Here is a 23,416-nt window from a genome sequence, read left to right on the forward strand (position 1 = left end):
AATCATTAGGCAGTAACCATGCAAAGAATAGGTGTAAATGCCCTCACTTTACAAATAGCAAAAAATTGTAGGCATGCACCTTGTCTTTAATCAGGAGCCCTAAAATAAATATTGATCTACTTGGATCTAATAATAATAAAATAGGGAACAATTCAACATAAAATAGACACACAGGAAGCAGTGTTATTGTAATGAAATACTGGGGTCACTCTTAATGTCTAATAATGAGTAAGTAGGTTATAGTACATCACATGTGGTGAAATTTCATGAAACTATAGGTATAGATTATGACTATTGCAGAAATGGTAGAAATTCATATAGAGATGAAAAATTATGTACAATTACATCCATTGTGTGATTATAGTTTTGAAAATTTTACACCTAGTCATTCATGTGTGCACATATGGACAAAGACTGGGAAAAAAATGAAAATAAGTAATTTATCAGGGTAGTGGATGCTATGTGATTGTTTTGAGTGTTTTAAAGTTTAAAATTTCATTTGTAATTTTGTGGGAACCGAGGTGCTTCCTGTATAGTGTGCACTGGAAGACATTGCCCTTAAAACATTTCAGGGGGTTTTACCTAGATGACATGATCCAGTATGTTTCTTATACTTAGGGAGCACTTTAGTAATCTCAGCTATTGGCTTTTTATTCTTTTAGTAAACTCAGTACACATTATCATTCAACCCATTGCATTTTACCATGGAATTTTAGTTTCCTTTTTTTCTTCTTGTTCTTGAACATCATGGCCACAACAAGTAGGCCTGTATTTTATATAACTACTTTTGTACCTTAATGGATTTATTTGGGAATCTTCAAGCTCTTGATGACATGAAAGAAGCATGCTTTAAGCCCCAGATATATGTCCCATTGCAGTATTGTGAGGGAAACCATCCATTGTAATCTTCTATGCCCATTGCTTTTTGTGTAGCTTGTCTTGTCAATCAGTAAAGCAAATACTTTACTGCTCTCTGCCTTCGGAATTACTTCATGTATTTTATGGTTGATGTATTTTATGGTATGTGTGTTCTTTTCTGTTTCATTGCTTCCATAAAAAAAGGCTGGTTTAGGTGTTTGATTCCTTCTCTTTTTCTATTCATCTGTGAGTGCTACAAGAAACAGTGCAGCATTGATTCTTGGATTTCTCATTTATGCTCTGATTTTAAAAGAAGCTTGTTAGAATTTGCCTCGGTAAATGGTGTGATGATCTGGTGGTTTGAAAACTTACCAGAATGCTGCTTTTTCAGTTGTTTCCAGTTGTGTTCCAGTTAAAGGTTTTGTTAAATTGATACTCTGTGTATCTGTCTGTCTGTCTCTCTCATTTATTTTAAAGTAATCTTCAGAAAGTTTGTCTGCAAGTGAAACCATTGAGAGTTCCCTGTACCATAACTCTTTGGAATATTTGCCTTTCTTGGGTTGTGTATTTTCCAGAAGCAGTTATCTGGAAAACTTACGGGCTCTGTAGCATGGTCCTTGTGTTTTCACAGGATTTTTTTAAATGTTTAGAACAAACTACTTCAAAAGAAGGGACTTTATGATCACTTGTATAAAAATGATAATCTCTACCCATCATAAAAATTCAGTATAAAAGGGGTGTAAAGTGAAAAATTCCAGTCCCTTCATTCCCAGTTTTCGGAGATAACCACAGCTGATAGTTTCTTTGTATCCTAAAAATTTTCTAAGCATAGACAAATTGGATCATACTTACATGTGTTGGTCTGTAACTTGTACTTTTCACTTGATGATACTATTTTACATTTTATAATACCAGCACATTTCTTAGTAGTATATATTTTATATTTATGAATCTAATCATCCCCGTGCCTTTTAAACATGCAGAAGTTTTCTGGGCATATATGTAATTTAGTGTTTTTTTCTTCCAGAAGTGGTATTGTAATTATTTCTCTGTACTAAGTTAGCCTCGACTTTTTTTTTTTGTTGTGTGAGAAGTTCATCGGGATGTGATTTAGGGCATATTTTATGTCAAAAAAATAAACTTTACTGTACAGTTGTCCCTAGGTATCTGCAGGGAGTTGGTTCCAGGACTCACTGTGGATACTAAAATCGGTGGATGCTCAAATAGCATGGTCAGCCCTTTGTATCTGTGGTTCTGCTTCTGCAGATTCAGCCAACTGTGTATCATATAGTACTGAAGTATTTATTGACAAAAAAAATCTGTGTATAAATGGACCTGTGTAGTTCAAACTTGTGTTGTTCAAGGGTCAACTGTATATATATTATAGTAGTATCTTTTCAGAGTGAATTGTATATAAAATGCAGGTTTTGTCCTCAAAGAGTCAACAGTCTAAAGGAAAAAAAAAGACATGGAAATACAGGATCATTATTGTAATGATAAAGGCTTGTGTATAGGAACAGAAGGAGGTAGTGATTATCTGGGAGACTTCAGGGAGTGTACCTTACAGAGGGGAGATAGTAATTGAGGTTCAGAAGGAGTTGACCAGTGCATTCCAAACCAAACCCCTGCCCCATACATTGCAGTAGTATCCAGCTGCTCTTAGTTCCTTTAACATACCACGATATTTGATTCCTACGTGTTTCTTTGCTTGAGCTGTTTCTAATGCCTAGAATTCTCCTGCATCCACTTGCCAGCGTAACTGTGCCTGTCATTCTAGATTTAGATTGGAGTCACCTGGAAACCATATCTGAACTCCCCTTTCCCAGATGAGAGCCACTTCTCTGTGCCCTGGGGCTTCTTATGCATATTTATGGCAGTGTACTTTCAGTGTACTCCATTGTAATTGCTTGTGTGACACCTTCACTCTATTGTAAGCTCATTGAGGGCGGGCTATGTTTTATTCATTTCCCAACATTTTATTATGAAAAAATTTCCAACATACATAATTTCACAGGGATAACCCATATACCCATCACCTAGATTCTACCTTTAACATTTTGCTGTATTTGCTTTGTTAAATATCCATCTAATGATTGCTCCCTTATATTCATTGATTGTCTTTTTTTTTTTTTTGATGGATTTTAAAGTAAGTTACAGACATTAGTACCTTTCACCCCTACAGACTTCAGCATTAAGGTCATTAAATTGAGTTCATGTTTTATTCATTTTTTATCCTTTTATTTACATTTTGAAAATTGTGCCTGTTATTTTTGTCATTGGGGCTATCACAGTGCTAGTACAGAGGTGCTTAGTATTTGAATTGGAATCCTTAATTTTATGCATTTGACTATAAGTGTATTGCACTTGAAAGGAGCAATTCATTAAGGGCTGGAGTAGAGAGAATTTAATAGAATAAGGATAATTATGGTTATTAGAATAATTTATTATTTAGAGGCTAAAATAAATGCTAGGTAAACAGAAAAGGGCAGTCAGGCAATGGATTTAGGGATAGGGTTGGGAGGGATAGCTAGGTTGGAAGGATACCAGGAGCTGACCTTAGAAGCTAGGGTTTTAATTGGGCTTTAAAGAATTATTCTAGGTTGAATAGAAGGGGGCAGTTTATGGTTATAGGTTGGAGAAGCAGAGATGGGAATGAGCACCTTTTATGGAATATTGAGACAAGCTTTATAATTGCAGCTGTAGGTTCAATTTCATGGATTAAAAAAGCATTGGTTTGTGGTCTTTTCAGGATCTGATCAGGATTGTGAAGGAGCTTGACAGTGTTAAAATATAACAAGTGTCCAAAAAAGCTATTTTGTTTTTTTCTTAAACTCACAGTTTAAAGAATATACTCTTTTTATCTAATACTTTTTTCCAGTTGAGTAAACTTTTGTCTTGGGTTATTCAGAATTTCTAGAAACTGGCAGATCCTGATGTTTCTGTACAAGATAGAAATTGGGAAGGAGATGATCCCAGTGGCAAGTTGAAATCTATATGGAATAAACTTCCTGGAGATTTTCAATCATGGTTAGCTTAAACTTGGGCTGTATCTCTTAGGAAAGGCACATTTCTTTCCTGTGGAAAGAAGAGTGGTGTGGTGAGCACGGGTGGCTTAGACTCTGGGAAGCTTCTTAAGGACATTCTGGGGGGAATGCATCATTGAGCTGTGGGTTTCTGGCATTTGAGTGAATAAAGTTCAGATGATTAAGTGGCCCAAGGCAGGAAGAGGGAAGTGTGTTTGCTTCTCTTCCCTAGCTACTCTTGCCTCCTCTGTTTCTAAAACTGGGTCATCCTGTATATCAAAAGTTGCTGATTTCATGACTTACAGCAACTTTTCTTAAAGTGGGATATGGACCCACCTATATAGGGGATTTGTGATAATACAAGATACCTGAGACTTGCATAAAGGTCTACTGAATGTGTCCCTAGTTGTGGGCCCTGTGACACTGGATTTAAAGAAGCATTTTTATGATTCTTATGCACACTGGAATTTAAGAAAACCACTCTGTTATAGAAAGAATTTTCCATTATTTATTGCATGATCACCTATATGTATGATGGTGGAGCTATTGTTCCCCTTTAGGGATGTACAATTATAGTCAACAAATGCTTGTTTGCTTTGTGAGATTGATGGTAAAGTGCAGCTGTTGGGGATTTTCTGCTGCTCAGGATTTTGCTAGAGATCATTTTGTGTACACAAGTGTAAGGAACAAATACTGTTTTTATTGCATGTGTTGAACAATTTCAGGGGTTTCTGTTGTGGTAGTTTTAGACATTTACTTAAATACAGAGGAAGAAAACTAACACCTCTCTTATATTTGAAATTGACTGATTCACAAGACTTAAGAGCATAATCTCATTTATGGTCTGAAGAGCTGATAATGTGGATTATTCTAACAGAACACCCATCTATTTGTGAAGCAAATATGCAGAAGGCAGGGTCAAGCCCAGAGTTTTGCCTCTTACAAGCTGTGTGACCGTGGGCAAGACTCTTAACTTTTTACAAAATAATCTTATGGAGTGTTTAGGGGAAGTCGATGATGTGTTATGGAAACCATTTTATTACTTGCCTAAGTATTTTGATAAGACTTCTGGTTCTTACCATGATGATGTGAGGGTATTTTTCTTCTTGCTATAATACAGAAATCACAAGGAGTACATACTGACAGGCATATGTAGAATAGATAAAACAAGATTATACTGTATAGCACAGGGAAATATACATCAGATCTTGTGGTAGCTCACAGCGAAAAAAAATGTGACAATGAATATATGTATGTTCATGTATAACTGAAAAATTGTGCCCTACACTGGAATTTGACACAACATTGTAAAATGACTATAAATCAATAAAAAAAGTTAAAAAAAAAAACAAGGAGTACAGAAAGAAAGTCCTCTGTAAACTAAATTCTTTTTTTTAAAAGCATACTTGGTGACAGGTAAAATGTGCAAGTCACAAAAAATTTGTAAGGGTGGGTAGGTAGGTAGTGCATCAAAGAATCGTGGAGCATAGTGAGCTAGTCCAGGGATGGCTGATCTCAGAAATCTCAAGTGCAAAAGATAGTAACATCCTTTGTATGTGGCAATGGGAGCAGATAAGGAGGTGAGCAGGCAGATAAAGCCCTCATGGACAAGGTTTTGTCAGACTAGGATAGATGGTAGGCTGTAGGTAACATCTTGCGCAAAGACGTCATTGTAGCAGGAAGTGATCTGTTTCCTTGGAAGCAGTGGAGAGAATGTTTTGCTTTTTGAAGTCAACAAGAAAGAGATCATCAGCCTGTTAGGAATATGGACAAATGACATGAATAGAGAGAGTTTATGGAAAAAGACAATAATAATGACTCTTAAACATAAGGAAATTAGGGAAGTGCAAATTAAAACTACAAGTATTGCTTCTTAGCCAGACCTATTTGGTTCCTGATTTTCATTAGCAAGAATTCAGATAATGATAACTACTGCATTATCCAAATCTTCTGGTTTATGAGTTTTGAATAACAAAGGATTTGTTACATTGAAAATGTAAGTTTGGTTTCTGAGTTTGTGAAGTGAAATTTTGTGTAGGGAGACTTACCTCTACCCTGAATTACCATTTTTCACTTTATCAGATTGGCAAAAATTTGAAAGTCTTGATAGTGCTGTTAGATGTACAGAAACACACCCATACATAGGTTGGTTGCTGCTGAAAGTACAAATTGGTATAATCTTTGTGTGTGGAGATTAATTTTGGTATTTGTTAAAATTACAAATGCATATGACTTTTGGCCAAAATCTTTAATCATATGTCAGTTGGTATGAGGGACAGTTTATGTGTTAATTGACTAAAATGACCAGAGCAATATGGAATTAAATATTGTTCCAGTGGTTAAAACAGATAGTTTTTATGTTCTAATGTAGATTTTGAAGAAGTTAATTGAAAGAAAGCAATTGGGTAATGGTGGTGGTGGGGACAGCACCGATGGACACAGACACAGATTTTAAAATTTTTTATTAAGATATCATTTACATAAAGTCCAAGTCACTTTTTTTAGTGTACAGATCTATGAGTTTTCACAAATGTATTTATGATTGCATAACCATCCTCACAAGATATATTACTGTTCCAATATCTCCACCCCCAAATTCCTCCAGTACTCCTTGGTGTAGCCAGTCTTTCTCCCCAGTATGATCCCCTGGCAACTAGTGATCTGTTTTCCATCCATAAGTTTTTGTTTTTTTTTTTTTTTGCCTTTTCCAGATTGTCGTATAAATGAAATCATACAATAAGTAGCCTATTGACTTTGGCAGTTTGTCACCAGAATGCATTTGAGGTTCAGCCAACTTGTGTATATCAGAAGTTTGTTCCTTGTTTTTACTGCTGAGTAGTATTCCATTGTGTGGATGTAACATTTTGCTTATCCATTCACCAGTTGAAGGCATTTGGGTTACTTTCCACCCTTTGGGGGTTACAAAGTCACCCAGTTTTATAGTTTAGTTTTTACGTTTGAGTCTAGCATTCATTTTGAGTTAATTTTTTTAAAATTGAAATACAGTTGGTTACAATGTGTCAATTTCTGGTGTACAGCACAATATCCCAGTCATGCATATACATACATATATTCGTTTTCATATTCCATTTTGAGTTAATTTTTGCATGTGGTATAAGATATGGATTAAAGAAACTTTTGGCATACGGATATACAGTCTGTTGGAAAAGACAATCTTTCTTCATTGAAGTGCCTTGGTACCGTTGTCAAAAATTGAATGACCATATGTGTATGGGTCTGTTTCAGGTCTCTATTCTGTTGATCTGTCATAATCACCATTCACAATGTCTTGATAACTGTGGTTATATAGTAAGCATTCATATAGTGTATAGTGTAAATCCTCCAAATTTATTCTTTTTTGAAATTGTTTTGGCTTTTCTAATTCCTTTACCTTTTCACCTAAGAATCAGTTTGTTGATTTTTGGGAAAAAAATCCTTGCTAGAATTTTGATTAGATATTTTCGAGTTTCATTTTAGTATGATAATAGATTCATAGGAAGTTGCAAAAATTGGAGATAGGTCCCATGTATCCTTCACTCAGTTTCCACCAATGGAAACATCATGCATAACTATAGTACAATATCAAGAGCAGGAAATTGACATCGAAGCAAACCACAGTTTGTTCAGGTTTTACAATTACATGTGTATTGATATGTGTGACTGTGTGTTTATAATTCTGTGCAGTTTTATCACATGTAGATACATTTAACCACCACCAAGATATAGAACAGTTTCATCGTCATAAAATCTCTCATACTACTTGTTTATAATTATACTCATCCCCCTCCCTCACGTTCCTCTATTCTGTTCCTAATCCCTGGCAACCACTAATCTGTTCTCCGTAATTTTGTCATTTTGGAGGCTGTTCTGTAAGTCGAAATCATATAGTATATAACCTGTTGAGATTGGCGTTTTTTTACTCAACATAATCCCCTTGAGATCCAAACAAGCAAGTTGTTGCATTCCAGCAATTAATTCCTTTCTATTGCTGAGTCATATTCCATGATGTATCATACTTTGTTTAACCATTCACTCACTGAAGTATATTTATGTTTGTATTAGTTTGCTTGGGCTGCCATAGCAAAGCATCACAAACTGGATGGTTTAAACAACAGAAAATGATTGTTTCACAGTTCTGGAGGCTAGAAATGCAAGATCACGGTGTGAGTCAAGTTGGTTCCTTCCAAGAGCTATGAGAGAGAATCCATTCCATATCTCTTCCCTAGCTTTTGATGGTTTGCTGGCAATCTTGTTTTTTGGTTTATAGAAGCATCACTCTGGTCTACACCTTCATCTTCACATGACATTCTCACTGTGTGTATGTCTGTCTCCAAGTTCCCCCTTTTATAAGGATACCAGTCATACTGAATTAGGGCTCACGCTAACTTTTTAACTTTTAACCCATGCCATTTCAACTTGATAACTTCTGTGAAGACCCTAACTCTGTAAAGACCCTAACTAACAGTTGTTTCCAATTTTTAGCTATTAAAAATAAAGCTGCTCTGTATGTTCCTGTATGTTTTTATGTGGTCATTGGTTTTTCAATTCTCTTGGTTAAATGCTCATGAGTAAGATTGCTGGTTTTTATGGCAAATGCATGTATGATTTACATTTTAAAATTTTTTATTGATATAATTAACAGTGTATAAGTTTAAGGTATACAATGTGTTGCTTTGATACATTTCTGTGTTGCAGATATGATTACCACAGTAGCTTTAGCTGACACGTCTATTCTATCACATGATTATCATTTCTTTTTTTGTGGTTTTATGGTTTTTAGAAGCAACTTCTAAACTCTTTACTAGAGTGGGTGTACCATTTTACACTTCCACCACCAATATATGAGAATCAGTTTCTTTGCATCTTTGCTATCATTTGATTTTGTCACTACTTTTTATTTTCACCATTCTGATAGGTATAATGATATCTCATTGTAGTTTTTATTTGCATTTCCCTTCAATTCAATTTTAGTATGTGTTATTAAAGTTTTTTTTGTTAATTGTCTTTTTTCTCTTACACTTGAATCCTTGATTCTTAGTATTATTAACATGATTACTTATTTCCTATCCTGTAGTATAAAGTAAGTAACTTCAGAGGAACAGAATCAGTATTACAACAAACACAAAACTATTAAGTAAAGTTTAAATTTCCTTTATTTCATTTTGTCCTTAGAGTTCATCCCACTAAGGATACAATGTTGTATTTTAAACTCTTACTATAAATGCTTTCTCTGTTTATTTGATATACATGATTAAGTTTGTTCTTAGTTTTTCAACTTTAGCAATTTCACAAATTCATTTCTTGAATAAGTAATTCATTTTCCTAAATCAAGAGTTAAAATTATGTAGAAGAGTGTATGTAGAAGTTTTCAGAGACTCTTGCCTCCTATATTCTTCTTTCATCTCCTCCCTCTTATAGGTAACCTTTAAAAAATGCTTTTTTAAAGAAAAGTTTCACGTTAATCCTTGCAGTATTTCTTCTTGTGCAAACAAATGCATCCATATGTGTATTCTTATCTTATACTTCTTTCTTAAAAGTAGCATACTGATCAAAACAATTTGTTGTAAACATTGATATTAAGTGCCAGACTTAACAGAAGGTGACTCTGTTGATGATGCCTTTCATGGTGAGGGAGTTGAATCTGTCACACTGACTTCTGAACCATTTCATGGTCTACAAGTTATGATCAATATGAGTTAGTGAAGTACGCTGGCTAGTAACTGTGTCGATGATAGTGTTGATATTTATCTGCTTTAGCAGTGGAGAAACTCTGCTTGTTGCTCTGTAACTTTGGACAGAAAAAGAGACAGGTGAAAGATAGCTGAATACCTAGAAAGTTGTTATTGCTAGCAGGGCAGGTGACACAGAACTAACCTGTGAGTTGGGGGACATAATGGAGTTAAAACTTTCAAGTAAAACAACATGAGTGGGATATTTGGCAAACATTAGCAGAGTAATTTACTAGAAGCAGTTGGAGGAGAAAACTTTCCCTTTCTTGTTTGCAGTTTATTAAATCAGGAAAGCTGAGCATAATCACTGGTGGGAAAGAGAGAGAAAGACTGCTTTTCATGATGAAAAGAGCATTTTGGGCAGTTTTACCAAAGTAAATCACAGAATAAGATGGGAGATGCTTGCATATGAAGAATCTCCTCATACATATTGTTCTCAGATTTTGCTGCATTATTTGGCAGAAACCTTTTTATGAAGTGGATCATTATGACACGTTTTTCTATAGAATTTTCTAATTGAAAAGTTTCTTTCCTGACTAATGACTTAGCAGATAAATCTCTGGTACAAGAAATTGTCTTAAAAGCAAAGTTGCAATAACTAAACCTCTCTAATTTATGATAGTAGTTTCAAGTTCTCTGCTGTAGAGTACACTTTTAAGAGTAACACCGAGAAACTTTAGTTCTGTTATATTTTTGCCTATAGTAATATATTGGTCTTAATTAATATTAAATGTTTGCTGAATCATTATTTTGCTTCCTTTCTTAGCATTTAGATAATCCTTTTGGTGATGTTTTGCCAGGATGCTTTAATATATTCGTAGTGGTTTAGAAATAAGGTAGTCTTTTGGTCTCAGTTGCTTTAGGAAAGTTTAAAAATTTCCTGTCACCTTAGAGCTTGGGTTCACAGTTGGTCTGTTTTCCTCCTATTGGATGACTTACTGAAGTGGAAGACACTCATGGGTGTTAAAGGCACTGAACATTGAATAGGTTACAGGGCAAAATATGGGGGCCCCTGGTAATATCTAGTACCAGTAATCTAACTACATATATGTAACATTTCGATAGCTCTTCTTTGGATCATCTTAATGATGCAGGCTAATCATAAGCTCCCTTTCCCAAGTTTAATGGAATCACACGCTACATTTTAGGGATCAGTAACTCCTAGTTTCTAGTATCATCACACAATGCCATTGTAACACGCTAACCCTTGACTGCAGCTTGCCTGAATTGCTACTAGAAGGTTCTTGGTGCTTTTTTTCTTGCTTTAAGTTGTATGCTGTTCTCTTGTGGGTGACTGTGAGACTTGTGCCATCAAATTTTGAACAAGGAGGAGAAATGTTGAACATTTATTCAATGATAGTTTTCATATCCTGTGGTGAATAACTTAAAAAATGTAGCTGAAGATAGCTTCATTGTTCAACCAGGTGCTTCCATTCTTTTTTTTAAAGCTAGATATTTCTTTGACTCTTTTGCTATAAAGTTAGACAAGCTTTGGTTTCTTTTTACTGTATAAATAGGAGATAAAAAATCTGTCAAAATAAAGTATTCTGAGTGTAGATATAATTGTCAGTGTCTTAATTTATAAAATTACATTTCAGAAGATATGAATAGTTATGGTGTATAGTATGCTTGTTCAGTAGAAAGGTGTTCTCAAGTGATTGGTAAAACCTTGTGAATATTTGATATGAGAGAAACTTATTTCATAAAAGGGTTTAAATTTAATTTTTTATTGTGGTAAAGAAAATAAAATTTACTGTCGTAACCATTTTGTAAGTGGATAGTTCAGCAGTGTTAAGTAAATTGTCATTGTTGTGAAATTGATCTCCAGAACTTTTTAATCTTGCAGTTCTGAAACTATACCCACTAACATGTTGATCACCACATCACCCAAATCTGGGTGATGATTGTGTTTCCTCAGGGCCACTCGTTCCACAGTGGGTGATCAACATGTTAAACAACAGCTCCCTCTTCCTGCCCTGACTCCAAACTAAAACAAAAACAAAAACTGGTAACCACCATTCTGCTTTCTGTTTCTATGAATTTGACTACTTTAGATACCTCATGTAAGTGGGTCATGCAGTATTTGTCTTTTTGTGACTAGCTGGCTTATTTCATTTCCAGTAATGTCTTGAAGGTTCATCAATGTCGTAGCATGTGAAAGGACTTCCTTGTTAAGGATGATATCCATTGTATGTATATGCCATATTTCGTTTCTCCATTCAGCTGTTGATGGACATATGGGCTGCTTCCAACTCTTGGATGTTGTGAATAGTGCTGCTATGAATGTAGGTGTGCAAAGATCCCTTTGAGACCCAGCTATCAAATACTGTGGATATATACCTGCAAGTGGGGATTGCTTAATTATATGGCAGTTCTATTTAAAAATATTTTGAGGTACCTCCGTACTGTTTTCCAGAGCAGTTGCACAATTTTACAGTCCTACCAACAGTGCACAAGTGTGAAATTTTCCCCACATTTTTGCAGACAGTTGTTATTATGTCTTTTTTATTGTAGCTATCCCAAAGGGTGTGAAGTATTTCATTGTAGTTTTGATTTTTTTTTTATTTCTTTATTTTAAAAGAAACATTATTATGTGGAGACCACAAGGAACCACTGAAGGTTTTTGTTTTGAGGGAGGAGGTAGTTAGGTTTATTTATTTATTTTTAATGGAGGTACTGGGGATTGAACCCAGGACCTCCTGCATGCTAATCATGCACTCTACCACTGAGTTGTATCCTCCCCTGACTTGGTTTTGATTCATTTTTGTCCATTTTTATTTGCATTTTTAATTTTTTTGTTGTTATAGGAATTCTTTACATATTCTAGTTGTTAACCTCTTATCAGATATTGTTTGAAAATATTTTCTCTTATTCTGTAGGTTGCCTTTTCACTCTGTTGAATGTGTCCTTCGATGTGTAAAAGTTTTGATGTCCTTTGATATGTAAAAGTTTTGATGTAGTCCCATTTGTGTATGCTTTTGGTGTCATATCCAAGAAATCGTTGCAAAGTCCAGTGTTTTGAAGCTTTTCCCCTATGTTTTCTTTTAAGAGTTTTATAGTTTTAGGTCTTAGATTTAGATCTTTAATCCATTTTGAATTAATTTTTGTATGTGGTCTGAGATAATGAATGGCCCAACTTCATTTTTTTTGCATGTGGGTATCCAGTTTTCACAGCACCATTTTGTTTTTGAAGAAAAACCCCATTGAGTAGTCCTGGCACCCTTGTCAAAAATCATTTGAATGTGTATTCCAGGGTTTATTTCTGGCCTTTCCATTCTATTTTATTGGTCTGTATGTCTGTCTTTATGCCAATATTATACCTTTGTGATATATTTTGAAGTCAGGAAGTGTTTCCTCTAACTTTGTTCCCTTTTTCCTAAATTATTTTGATTATTTGGAGTCCCTTGAATTTTTGTGATGAATTTTTCTATTTCTGCAAAGAAAAAAAAAGCTCTTGAGATTTTGGTAGAGATTGCTTTGAATCTGTAGATTGCTTTGGGTAGTATGGACATCTTAACAGTATTGAGCCATCTAATCCCTGAACGTGGAGTGTCTTTCCATTTATTTGTGTCTTCTTTAATTTCATTCAGCAGTGTTTTGTGATTTTCATTGTATAAGCCTTCCACTTCATTGGTTACGTTTATTCCTAAGAATTTTATTCTTTTTAGTGCTATTGTAATGGAGTGGTTTTCTGAATTTCCTTTTTGGATTGTTGATTTTTAGTATAGAGAAGCACAGCTCACTTTTGTGTGATGACTTTGTATCTGACACCTTTGCTGAATTTGTTTATTCTAACAGGTTTTTTTTTTTTTTGGTGGGGGTGAAATTTTTAGGGTTTTTTACATGTAAGAACATACCATCTGTGAATAGAGAAAATTTTACTTCTTTCTGATATGGATGGATATTTCTTTTTCTTGCCTAATTGTTTTGGATAGGATTTCCAATACCATGTTAAATAGAAGTGGAGGGAGGAGGGCATCATTGCCTTGTTTCTGATCTTAAGGGAAAGCTTCTAGTCTTCATTCAGTATGATACTGACTGTGGCCTTTTGTAAGTGTTCTTTATTATGTTGAGGTACTTCCTTCATTGTCTAGTTTGTTTAGTGTTTTTTTTTTTTTATCATTTAAAGGTGTTGAATCTTACCAAATGCTTTTTCTGTTATCAGTTGAGATGATTGGGGTGTGGTTTTTACTCTTCATTTTGTTAATACATTACAATGATTGATTTTTGAGTGCTGAACCAGCCTTGCATTCTGGGAATAAATCCTATTTTGGTCATGGTGTATAATACTTTTAATGTGCTGTTGAATTTGGTTTGCTAGTATTTTGTTGAGGATTTTTATATAAATGTTCATCAGTGATTTTGGTCTGTAGGGTTTTTAAAAAATTAATATTTAATTTTTAATTTTAATTAAAAACATTTTTTAATTTTTATTTTTTTAGTGGAGATTGAACCCAGGACCTTGTGCATGCTAAGCTAAGCTTGCACTCTACCACTGAGCTATACCTCTGGTCTGTAGGGTTTCTTTATAGTGTCTTTATCTGGCTTAAATTTAATTTTTTAAAAGTAATTTACATGTTTAATCTTTATTTAGGAAGACTTAAGTTTAGAATTAAAATAATTTTAGAGTACAACATATGTATGACTCTCCTGTTATTGTCATTGTGTAGAATTACCAACCTTTTAAATTTGAAATAAGAAATGGAAAGTACCTGTACTGTTTTCATAAGCCTCATTGTGAAAAAATGTTTGATTTCTGAACTTGAATATGAACATAATTCAAGCCTATGAATTGTGTACTATAGCATGTTAGTAGGAAGGTTAGTGGTTTATTGAGTAGATGCTTATGCTAGCTATTTTAGTAAGGTGTTACCTAATCAGAAGTGTAAGGTACAAAAATTTTAAATATGTAGCATGTATGTTGTGTTTTGTCATACTAAAATGAACAAAAATATTGTGCTTAGTGGTAGTAACTGCAATTCTAAATTTTAGATTAAGATTTCCCATTATCCTTTATAAAGTGGTTTATTTTACACTTTGGTTTTATTGTGTCTCAGGTATAATTGTATCTCCATCTTCATGTGAACCATTAATAAACACTCAAGATTTCGTTAGGTCCTCTTTACTGCCTTGAGTAAATAAATGTGAAAGTTTTTGATGCAATCAACCCGAGAGTATATGAAATAAAAATCTGTGGATTTCCCTCAATCCATGCAGGATTATCCTGTCTTTATCTACTTTGCTATGAAATCTGTCTTGATAATCTGCTATTGCTTGAAATCTGCCAGTGAACCAGTGGTGCCCAGTGTGAAATGGGTTTGATGGTAATAATGCACTGTGCTTGTATCATACTGTATACTATTTGCGAGTGTTAACACGTGAAATTAGCTTGTTGTAAATTTGATTTTCAGATCTAGATATTCTTTTATACCAGCTAATTTGGTCTCACCTCTGAAATGTTGAAAGCCACTACACCCAGTAGTAATTACTGCTGTTTACTCATGATGTCTTAACATACAGAAAGTTAGGTCAGTGGAGCACATATGTATTTCAAATTAGTGCAGAAAGCTAAATGCAGAGTATGATATTCCAGTATAAGTGAGATGAAGAGTGAACATTGACAGTGCTTTAAAAAATGATTCTTATAGTTTAGCTGTGACTCTGGCAGACTGAGGTATGATTTTTTAAGGTGGTAGTATATGATAAAACAAATAGTTACCTGTTCTGATACTTACCTTGGGATAGGTATGATAGTTGACATATAATGTCTAGTCAACTGCAGCTTGTTAAGGCAAACTGGGAAATTAGCAGGCTTGGAATTAGATAGCTGATGTATGTCCACTACTATATTAGGTATGATACGGTATCCAGTGTCTAGCAGCAGTCAGTGCCACTATGGTAGACGGATGAGAAGACAGTATTGTGTCATTTAGATTAGGACAACTGGGGAGACACAGGGAGACTGTTTTTAGAATGGGTTTAGGGGCAGGATTCCAGCTCCTGAGATGGGGCTGGTAGATATATTATAGCAAGAACAAGGCAGGGTATTGATCATTGGATGATTCAGGCATAGGGTACAATTGAGTACAGAGTGATAGAGTAGTGGGTCTGCAGGAATAAGGCAGAAGCCTTTTCTTATCCCCCACCTCCCCCTGTAGCACTCATTTGTTCTGAAGTTGATGATGGCGTGCTAGATTTTCTACAGAAATCAGAACTGATGGTCAAGAACTGGGGCAGGCTGAGTATGTAGGTTGGGCTAGGTGATCCTAATTGTGGTTAGAACTTGAGTCACAAATGGAAAGTATTGGGGAATGTGGGTAGACAAGGAAATGAGGAAGATTGCTGAGCATCTACTATCCTACTCTTAAAAATAGGAGGGGAACAGGTGGATGTTTCCAGTTCTTTCTGGCTTTAGTTTCTGGCAGTGTATAGTGATGCCAAATCTATGTAGACTATGCCCCAGCTTGCTCCCTCCCCTCTTCCTGAAAGTAAAAGTTGTTTTTGAAGTGTTGTGGCATTAGGTTTGTTTACTTTATCTACTTAGTTATTTTAGAAAGTTTTTTTTGTTTTTTGTTTTGTTTTGTTTTTTACTTTTGGTCTCCCCCCTCCTTTCTGTGTATTATTTTTTAAGTTTGTAAGGGCAGATACTTGAGCTTTAGTTAGGAAATGTAGAGAGCTTTAGTTAGGAAATGTAGACAGGATCATTAATTCTCTTATGTATTCAGATTTCTTCCAGTTATACCTTCTCCAGATTTCCTCCTCCTGCACTAGAGCAGCAGGTTCTACCTTTAGAAATTCTTTAGGTCTCTTTCCCAGTTTATGGAAAAGAAAATATATTTGTAAATGATATATGTGGTACTTGTGATGTGAGTATGCTATCAAGAAACGTTTAGGTGAAAATTTTGTTACTGGCCTGAGTATTACATGATCATTGCTTGATTTGTCATTCTTTTCACCCTGTCACTTAGTCAGAAGACTATAGAAATAAACTGGGGGAAGAAAAATACCTTTTTGAGCAAGGAGAAATCTTTTTTAAAGGTTATCAGCATCAAAAGAGCAATAGATTTCCTTCTTTTGAAGGTAGTTATTTATGTCTGATTTAATTTTTTTGGTGAGTTTTTCATTCTTGTCCTTTGTACTCAAAGTTGCCATGTATCATTTGACATAAGGAATGACGGCAACTTTCCTGTTTTCATTAACTGTACTAATGCAGGAGCTAGTCTACCTTCTAACATTCACAATCTCATCTTGAATGACAGACTTCTGTCTGCTGTCTCCTAAGAAAGTAGATAAGCCGATAAAAGGAACATACCTTTGGGTCTTGTCAGGAGATCTTATGAATGTTTCTGTTTCCTGCTAATCTTGTAGATGAGCATAATAAAGATAGTTTTATGATAGAACTTAGAGTTTTTTGTAGGTTCCTTTTTGTAGATGCATAACTTTATGAGATTTCATACCTGAAATATGAGTAAATCAGATTTTAGCAGCAGAGATAGTTTTGTAATTCCTCAGTTCAGCTATTAAGAGATGTTGAAAAGAAATTCCACCTTCATAATTTACTTTTTTTATACTAACAATAAGATTATGATTAAAAATTTAAAAATCACCCACATTTTCTCCATCACGATAACTGTTTTCTTTTGCTTCTTTTTTTGGTGAATATTGTATCCTAATATAAGGCTTTTAACATAAACTTTACCTATTTTGCTATACAGTCGTCATAAGTAGTTTTGCTACACAGTCATCATAAGTAGTTTCAGTGTATGAATTTTAATTACATTTGTACCATAAGTTAATATGTGGCTGGACATTTAAGTAGTTATTTATTTATTTATTTTAAAATTGAAGTATAGTTGATTTACAATGTTGTGTTAGTTTCCAGTGTACAGCATAGTGGTTCAGTCATGTCATATATATATATTCAGTCACCATATATATATTCATTTTCCTCTTCCTTTTTAAGTGTTTGTATTATAATGATGGTGGTATTCCAGAAGAGTATGTACATTTCCAAGATGTGATCCTCATAGATACAAGAATGTAACCCTTTTGGGAGGGGTGTTAAGATAAGGGGGTGTCATGTGGTGTATGTGCTGAGTTTGCTAGCTTTTAGGAGTTGGATATTTCTGCATTTTTAGGGAAAGGATTAATACACCAACTACTTTAAGTGCCCCCCCCCACTCCCCAATAACACGTAGGTTCTGAGGGACTTTGTTATTAATAGCTCTGTTTTGTAGCTTTTTTATTTTCTATCTTGAGACCACTTGGGATTGAAACAATCATTCTTTTGTAAAAAGAAATCAGAATTACTTTAAGATTTTTAAACAATATTAAAGAAAATCAGGTTTTTTTGTGTGTGTTTACTTTTTCCTGGGAGGATAATTTTAATCAATTAAGTCATTTGGAGTTAAGAATATAAGCATAATTATATATATTTAATATATATTTGTGTTTATATGCTACATAGTAGGTGCCCAGCAGGTTTTCAGACGTGGAGGAAGAGTTTTTTTGTTATTGAATTAATTTAACTTGGGATCTAAACTGAGTAACAGGTCCTAAACGTATTTATTATAGATCACTTGAAAAAGTTATGGTGATCAACTTTCAGCTTTTAGATCTGTTTACATCAGGAGTACTGCTGAGAGTGTTTACTTGAATTTAACATATAGAATTAAAAATATATAACCACTTATTACTTTTTAATCCAATAATTATATAATGAATGTATTTAACAAATCTTTAATGGCAGTGTATTATATACACTTGAGCCTAAGGAAGTGGTTTTACTTTAAAGTATATTATTCAAGCTATCAACAAATGTGTTTGCTTAGTTTTAAGTAAGGAGAAGCAGAAGCTAGTTGTTATTGGAAATATTTTTTTCCCAAGAAGAAAATAGTGATTGAGAGTTAAAGTAAATTTCATTTCTATGCTTTATCCTCCAAAGCTGTTGGAATGTTAACTCTTTTATAGTAGTTATAGAAAATTGGTACATATGCTAAAAATCTCAGAGTTTTTCCTTGGCACTAGGTGAGAGCTCCACCTTGTGATCTTTGAGCATATTTTTTTTTAAATTAATAACCTACAGTAGGCCAGAAATGGTGTGGTGAGTTAGATTATTAAACTTACACTTTTATTTGAGCATTATGTATTCTTAGTTTTGGGTTTCCCAACTTAGGTCAAATGGTGTTAAGTAAATTTAAAGCCCTCGTTTGGGAATTTTTTAATGAAAATCCTTTGGGGAAGCAAATTGTATTTGTATATAGCTGTAAACATTTAAAATAAAAAGGGAAAAATTCTCAGTTCTTACTGCAGATAATATTTATATTCTTAAAGAAAAAAAAACAATGCTAACTTACCCATTGTTTCTCTCCTTTAAATTACAAAGCAGCTTCAATATATATAACTCTTTTGAGCTATGAAGAACTGTTTTGGTGGCAAATTAGTTACTTAGAGAATGATTACAATAGTAAAACCTCAAGATACATGGAATTTAATACTATGTTTAATAATAGGTGGCAGTAGAGATAGATACTTTCTCTTAGAAATAAATTTATTTTCACATTTATTGTTACAGGTAGTTCCATTAGGGCAAGCATCATTGCTCTCCTGTTCGCCACTGTATGTCCAGTGCCCACCACTGCATTTGGCACATGATAGATACTGTTAGTTGGTTGGATGGATTTTTAATATTGATAAACTTTTAAAAACAGATGTTTCACTGGGATAGAGAGTTGGCTAGTTTAGTTTAATAATTTTTTCTAAATCTATCAGACTCTGTCATGGTATTTCTTTTTAAAATATAGGCACCTTGTCTGGGAGACTTACATCTTTGTAAATTGTTTTTCTTTTGTGTTTGCTTTGGTTTCTAAATTACCAAATACATGTTAGTATAGCCTTATAGTGAGCAAAATAATTTGACTCGGCAAGACTTCTTGTACACTAGAAATTAGTTCTGTGTTACTTAGAGGAATGTAGTTTATCACACAGTACCTATTTTATTTAGTGCTTTCTGCTTTTCAGAGCTGATTCATTCTTTATGTCCCTTAGGAGAATCCATTTATGAACTATCTTTAAAGTCTGCTTAAAAACTGTATATTTAAGAAATGCAGCAAGTTTGGTTTTATAAAATGCTTAGAGAGAAGGGGCAGAGAGGAGTAGCTTAATTAGAGTGAGCAAGGAAGTGCAGTGTTTTGAACTTTTTTATTTTAATTACATATTAGTGGACATTTATGATGCTTTTTAGAGAGTTAAAATTAATGGAAAAATTAAAATGATCAGTTTCTTGTATAATGTCTATGCTGGAAGAGATCATTAGAGAAGTTCATCAGTAGGTGACATTTGAACATTTATTATTAATTGGATATGTTTAGTCTTTAGGTGGCTACCAAGTACTAGATTCACTTGGAAATAAAATAAAATTATAAAGTTAAGAGCTTCAGACCCAGCCTGTTTTCTTTTTTGTTACAAATTTGTCATTTGCTTTTAGATCACTCTCTTGTTAAGGAACTACATCTGTGACCTTCAAAACTAGAAATAATACCCTTCCTTTGGCCAAACTTAAACTTCGATCACAAATGGCATTTGTCTCTTGTCCATATGACATTATTTGTATTTAAGTTGATTGGAAGTTCCTTGAGGGAATAGTTAAAAACTAAGATTCCCCCCCTTCCTGTTCAATGCAGATGTATTATCATGAAGTAGTTATTTATTAATAATAAACCAGGTTTTGGACTGTATGTTTTTTCTATGGTTGAAGAACCTATTTTTAAAATGTTTTAAAATTGTATCAGATTTTTTTATTAGCTCCTTTTAACTATACTGTACATCATCAGCAGAAAGGTATAGAATTTTCAGGCATCTTGTATTATGGTTTAAACTTGTCAAAGATTTTAGGACGAGTAAGAGTCACATTCTGTTCCTAGTTAGGGTATCTGTCTTTTAAAGCCAGGCTAGAGAATCATGACAAATTTTAGAAAATAATTGTAATAAAAGGTTCTTTCCTAGTAACTGTTGTTACTATTGTGGGGCTATAACAGTTATAACAAATTCATATCTAGAAAAAGCAGTCAAATCCTTTTTGACTGCTTTTCTTCGAAAGAAATCCTTATTTACTAAAACACATTAGCAGGCACTTGGAAATTTAGTTTTTGAGTAGATAGATACCCTTCCCAATATTTTTGGTGTGTTCATAATAAATACGGCATCCTCCCTCCCCTTTTAAAGGAATTGTCTGTCTTAGAAGAAAGAAGCAAACCATCATTTTGCCCACGTAAATATATGAATGTATTTCTGACTTTGGGGCGTTCCAGAAGATGATAAAGAAATGATAGCAGCTCCAGAAATACCAACTGATTTTAATCTACTTCAGTAAGTATACTATGATAATTTCTAAATACTTGTTTTTTCCACAGAATGGGAAATGTATTAACTTCCGTTAAAGTTGCTTCTGCTTGGGAAGATCTAATATTTCAGTATAAGATAGCATTGCATACTTTGAAACAGTTTATATCAGTGCTTATTGGGCTCTGTAACAGTAATTCCATGCTTTTTATACAGTACATTTAATTTTATTTTTTAATTTAGATACTGTAAAATTTATTATTTTTGCTCTTCAGTTCTTTGAGTCCATACTTGGTTTTACAATAGCAACTGTTTTGAGGGAATATCATGAAATTCTTAAAATGGGAAGTGTTCTCATTAGTAAGGGATATATACCAGGCAGTAATATTTAGGATGTAATGTCAGATTTCTGTTATAAAATTAAATGATAGGCTAAAACAAACATAGGAGGGTAGGACGTGCTTTCCATATTTTTTTCAGAAACAAATGACATGCTCGTTTGTCCATAAAGTCACTTCAAAGAAAGTATTTCCTTTAAGCCTTATCTTAAAAGCTATACATACTCTTTATTCAACTTTTATTCTAATTACTCTTTGGTGTTGGTATAAGAAAGAATTTGAGCTACTATATATGCAGTGGTGATTTTTATACTAAGCTCCAGCTTCGTGAGGTGCCTAAGTGAAAACTGAACCCTTAAACTGCCCATGGACCCCTTTAACTTTACACATATGTACACCACACTATATTTGTTATTAGAGTCTTTGTAAGACTTGATGTAAAAAAATCTGGTTGCTGAAAATTTTGAAAACAACAGATATCCTTGTACATAGTGGTGGCCAGTGTCTGCTTTTGATGTTATATGAATTTTCATTTTAAAAATAATTCTATATTCAGACTATTAAGGGTCTGCTGGGATATTGCCAATATTTCAAAGTATGAGTTTTATTGTGATTTTAATCCCAGTTTATATTGATTCTGTTTTAAGATTCTTGAGGAAAATTTCTTGGCTTTGTTTTTGTTTGTTTGAAGGAGGCTATGGGATCATCTGAGAAAAAGAGTAATTTTTGATTTGACTATTATAAAGTTGTGAAATTCCTCAAATACATTAATACATTAGAGACAATTAATAAGATTTGTATTACAGACTGTTGACTATTAGAATAGATCAAGTAATTAGGGTCTGAAGTAGGATAACAGAAAAGAGGGAATTGATGTTGTGGAGATAGATAGCATTTGATTGGGTATGTGAGTGGGGGCCAGGTAAAGAGAAAGGAGTGGAAGATTCAGTCATGTGATAGATGACTTGAAGTTTCAAGCCGCTTTTAGGTTAACATAGTAATGGTCTATAAACATTTTAGCTTGTATTATTTCACTTAGGATAGGTTTTTGTTGTTCTTTTGACTTTAAAAATAGAAGAAAGCATTGGAGACTCACAAGAATAATTTCTTTGGTTGGGAATATTTTAGACTAATTCTGATTACTCCAGTTTTCTTCAGGTTTTCCAGTTAGTAATTAAACCTGTAGTGGCTTATTGTTTTAGTTGGGATAGCCTGGAGATGAGGATTAAGCATGTAGTTGAGCCTTTGATTACTCTGTGGCCATTGGAATATTGGCAAAGACTAGTAAGTGCAGACTTAGAGCATTTACTGAGCTCTTTAGGAGAGCTGGTATCCCACAGATGTCTTATTTATACATCAAGTTGTTTAAAAACATTTTCAGTCTTTTTAACAAGGCCATATAGACACGTGGGAAGATTATTGATAACAATCTTTTTAAGATGTAAGAGGCATGAATTTCAGGGTTAATATTAAGCAGTCATTCAGTTTTTGGTGCATTAACTCTGGGAGATGATGTTATTACAGGCTCTTTCCTTGCAACATTATAGGACATAGTTAGGATTGTCATTATCTTCAATACATTGTTTAAATAACTTTGTAGGTAAGTGCTATAAAAAGTAATTTTTTCCCCTACCAGCATCTTAACCATTACGTTAATTTTATAAAGTATTCCTACCTCACAGCCTCTGGACAACTTGGTTATTATAGAAAAAAAAAAAGGAAATAGAAGAAATCTAGTTAGAGAAGACTAGCTTTAGAAACATAGCCTTTCACTTTGATTCTATTTATTTTAAACAAAACTGATACTAGGTTTACACATTTAAAATGGTAAAACCTCTATCTTTTATGTGTGTGGTTCAATTTCAAATGCCAAATATGCCTTGCTTTAAGCATTTAAATGTGGGTATGTTATTACTATTTAGATAGATATGTTTACGTATATAAGAAGCATCACACATGCATATTTAAATTATTCTACTTCCTTATGCCCAAGAAAATCCAAATTATACAACACACTCCTACTCCAAAGTGAGGGACAGTTTCTTAGAACTGTAAGTTTACATTTTAGAGATTAAAGAGACTTTATGTGGTTGCCAGGGGGGAGGGGGCTAGGAAGGGACAGACTGGG

The 23,416-nt window shown here is 33.8% G+C and overlaps 1 protein-coding gene across 5 annotated transcripts in view; it reads left to right on the forward strand.

Annotated features, from left to right (window-relative positions):
- The window catches only part of STAG2 (STAG2 cohesin complex component), a 107,533-nt gene that overhangs the window by 19,644 nt on the left and 64,473 nt on the right, over nt 1-23,416 (forward strand). For all 5 annotated transcript variants that reach the window (XM_010963921.3, XM_045523313.2, XM_045523311.2 and 2 more), the window contains exon 2: nt 20,834-20,977. In XM_010963921.3, the coding sequence (XP_010962223.1) occupies nt 20,934-20,977 (44 nt within the window). In that variant the 5' untranslated portion in view covers nt 20,834-20,933. The remainder of the gene's footprint in view (nt 1-20,833; nt 20,978-23,416) is intronic.

Source organism: Camelus bactrianus, chromosome X, assembly GCF_048773025.1.
Source record: "Camelus bactrianus isolate YW-2024 breed Bactrian camel chromosome X, ASM4877302v1, whole genome shotgun sequence".
In the NCBI taxonomy this organism is placed as follows: Eukaryota; Metazoa; Chordata; class Mammalia; order Artiodactyla; family Camelidae; genus Camelus; species Camelus bactrianus.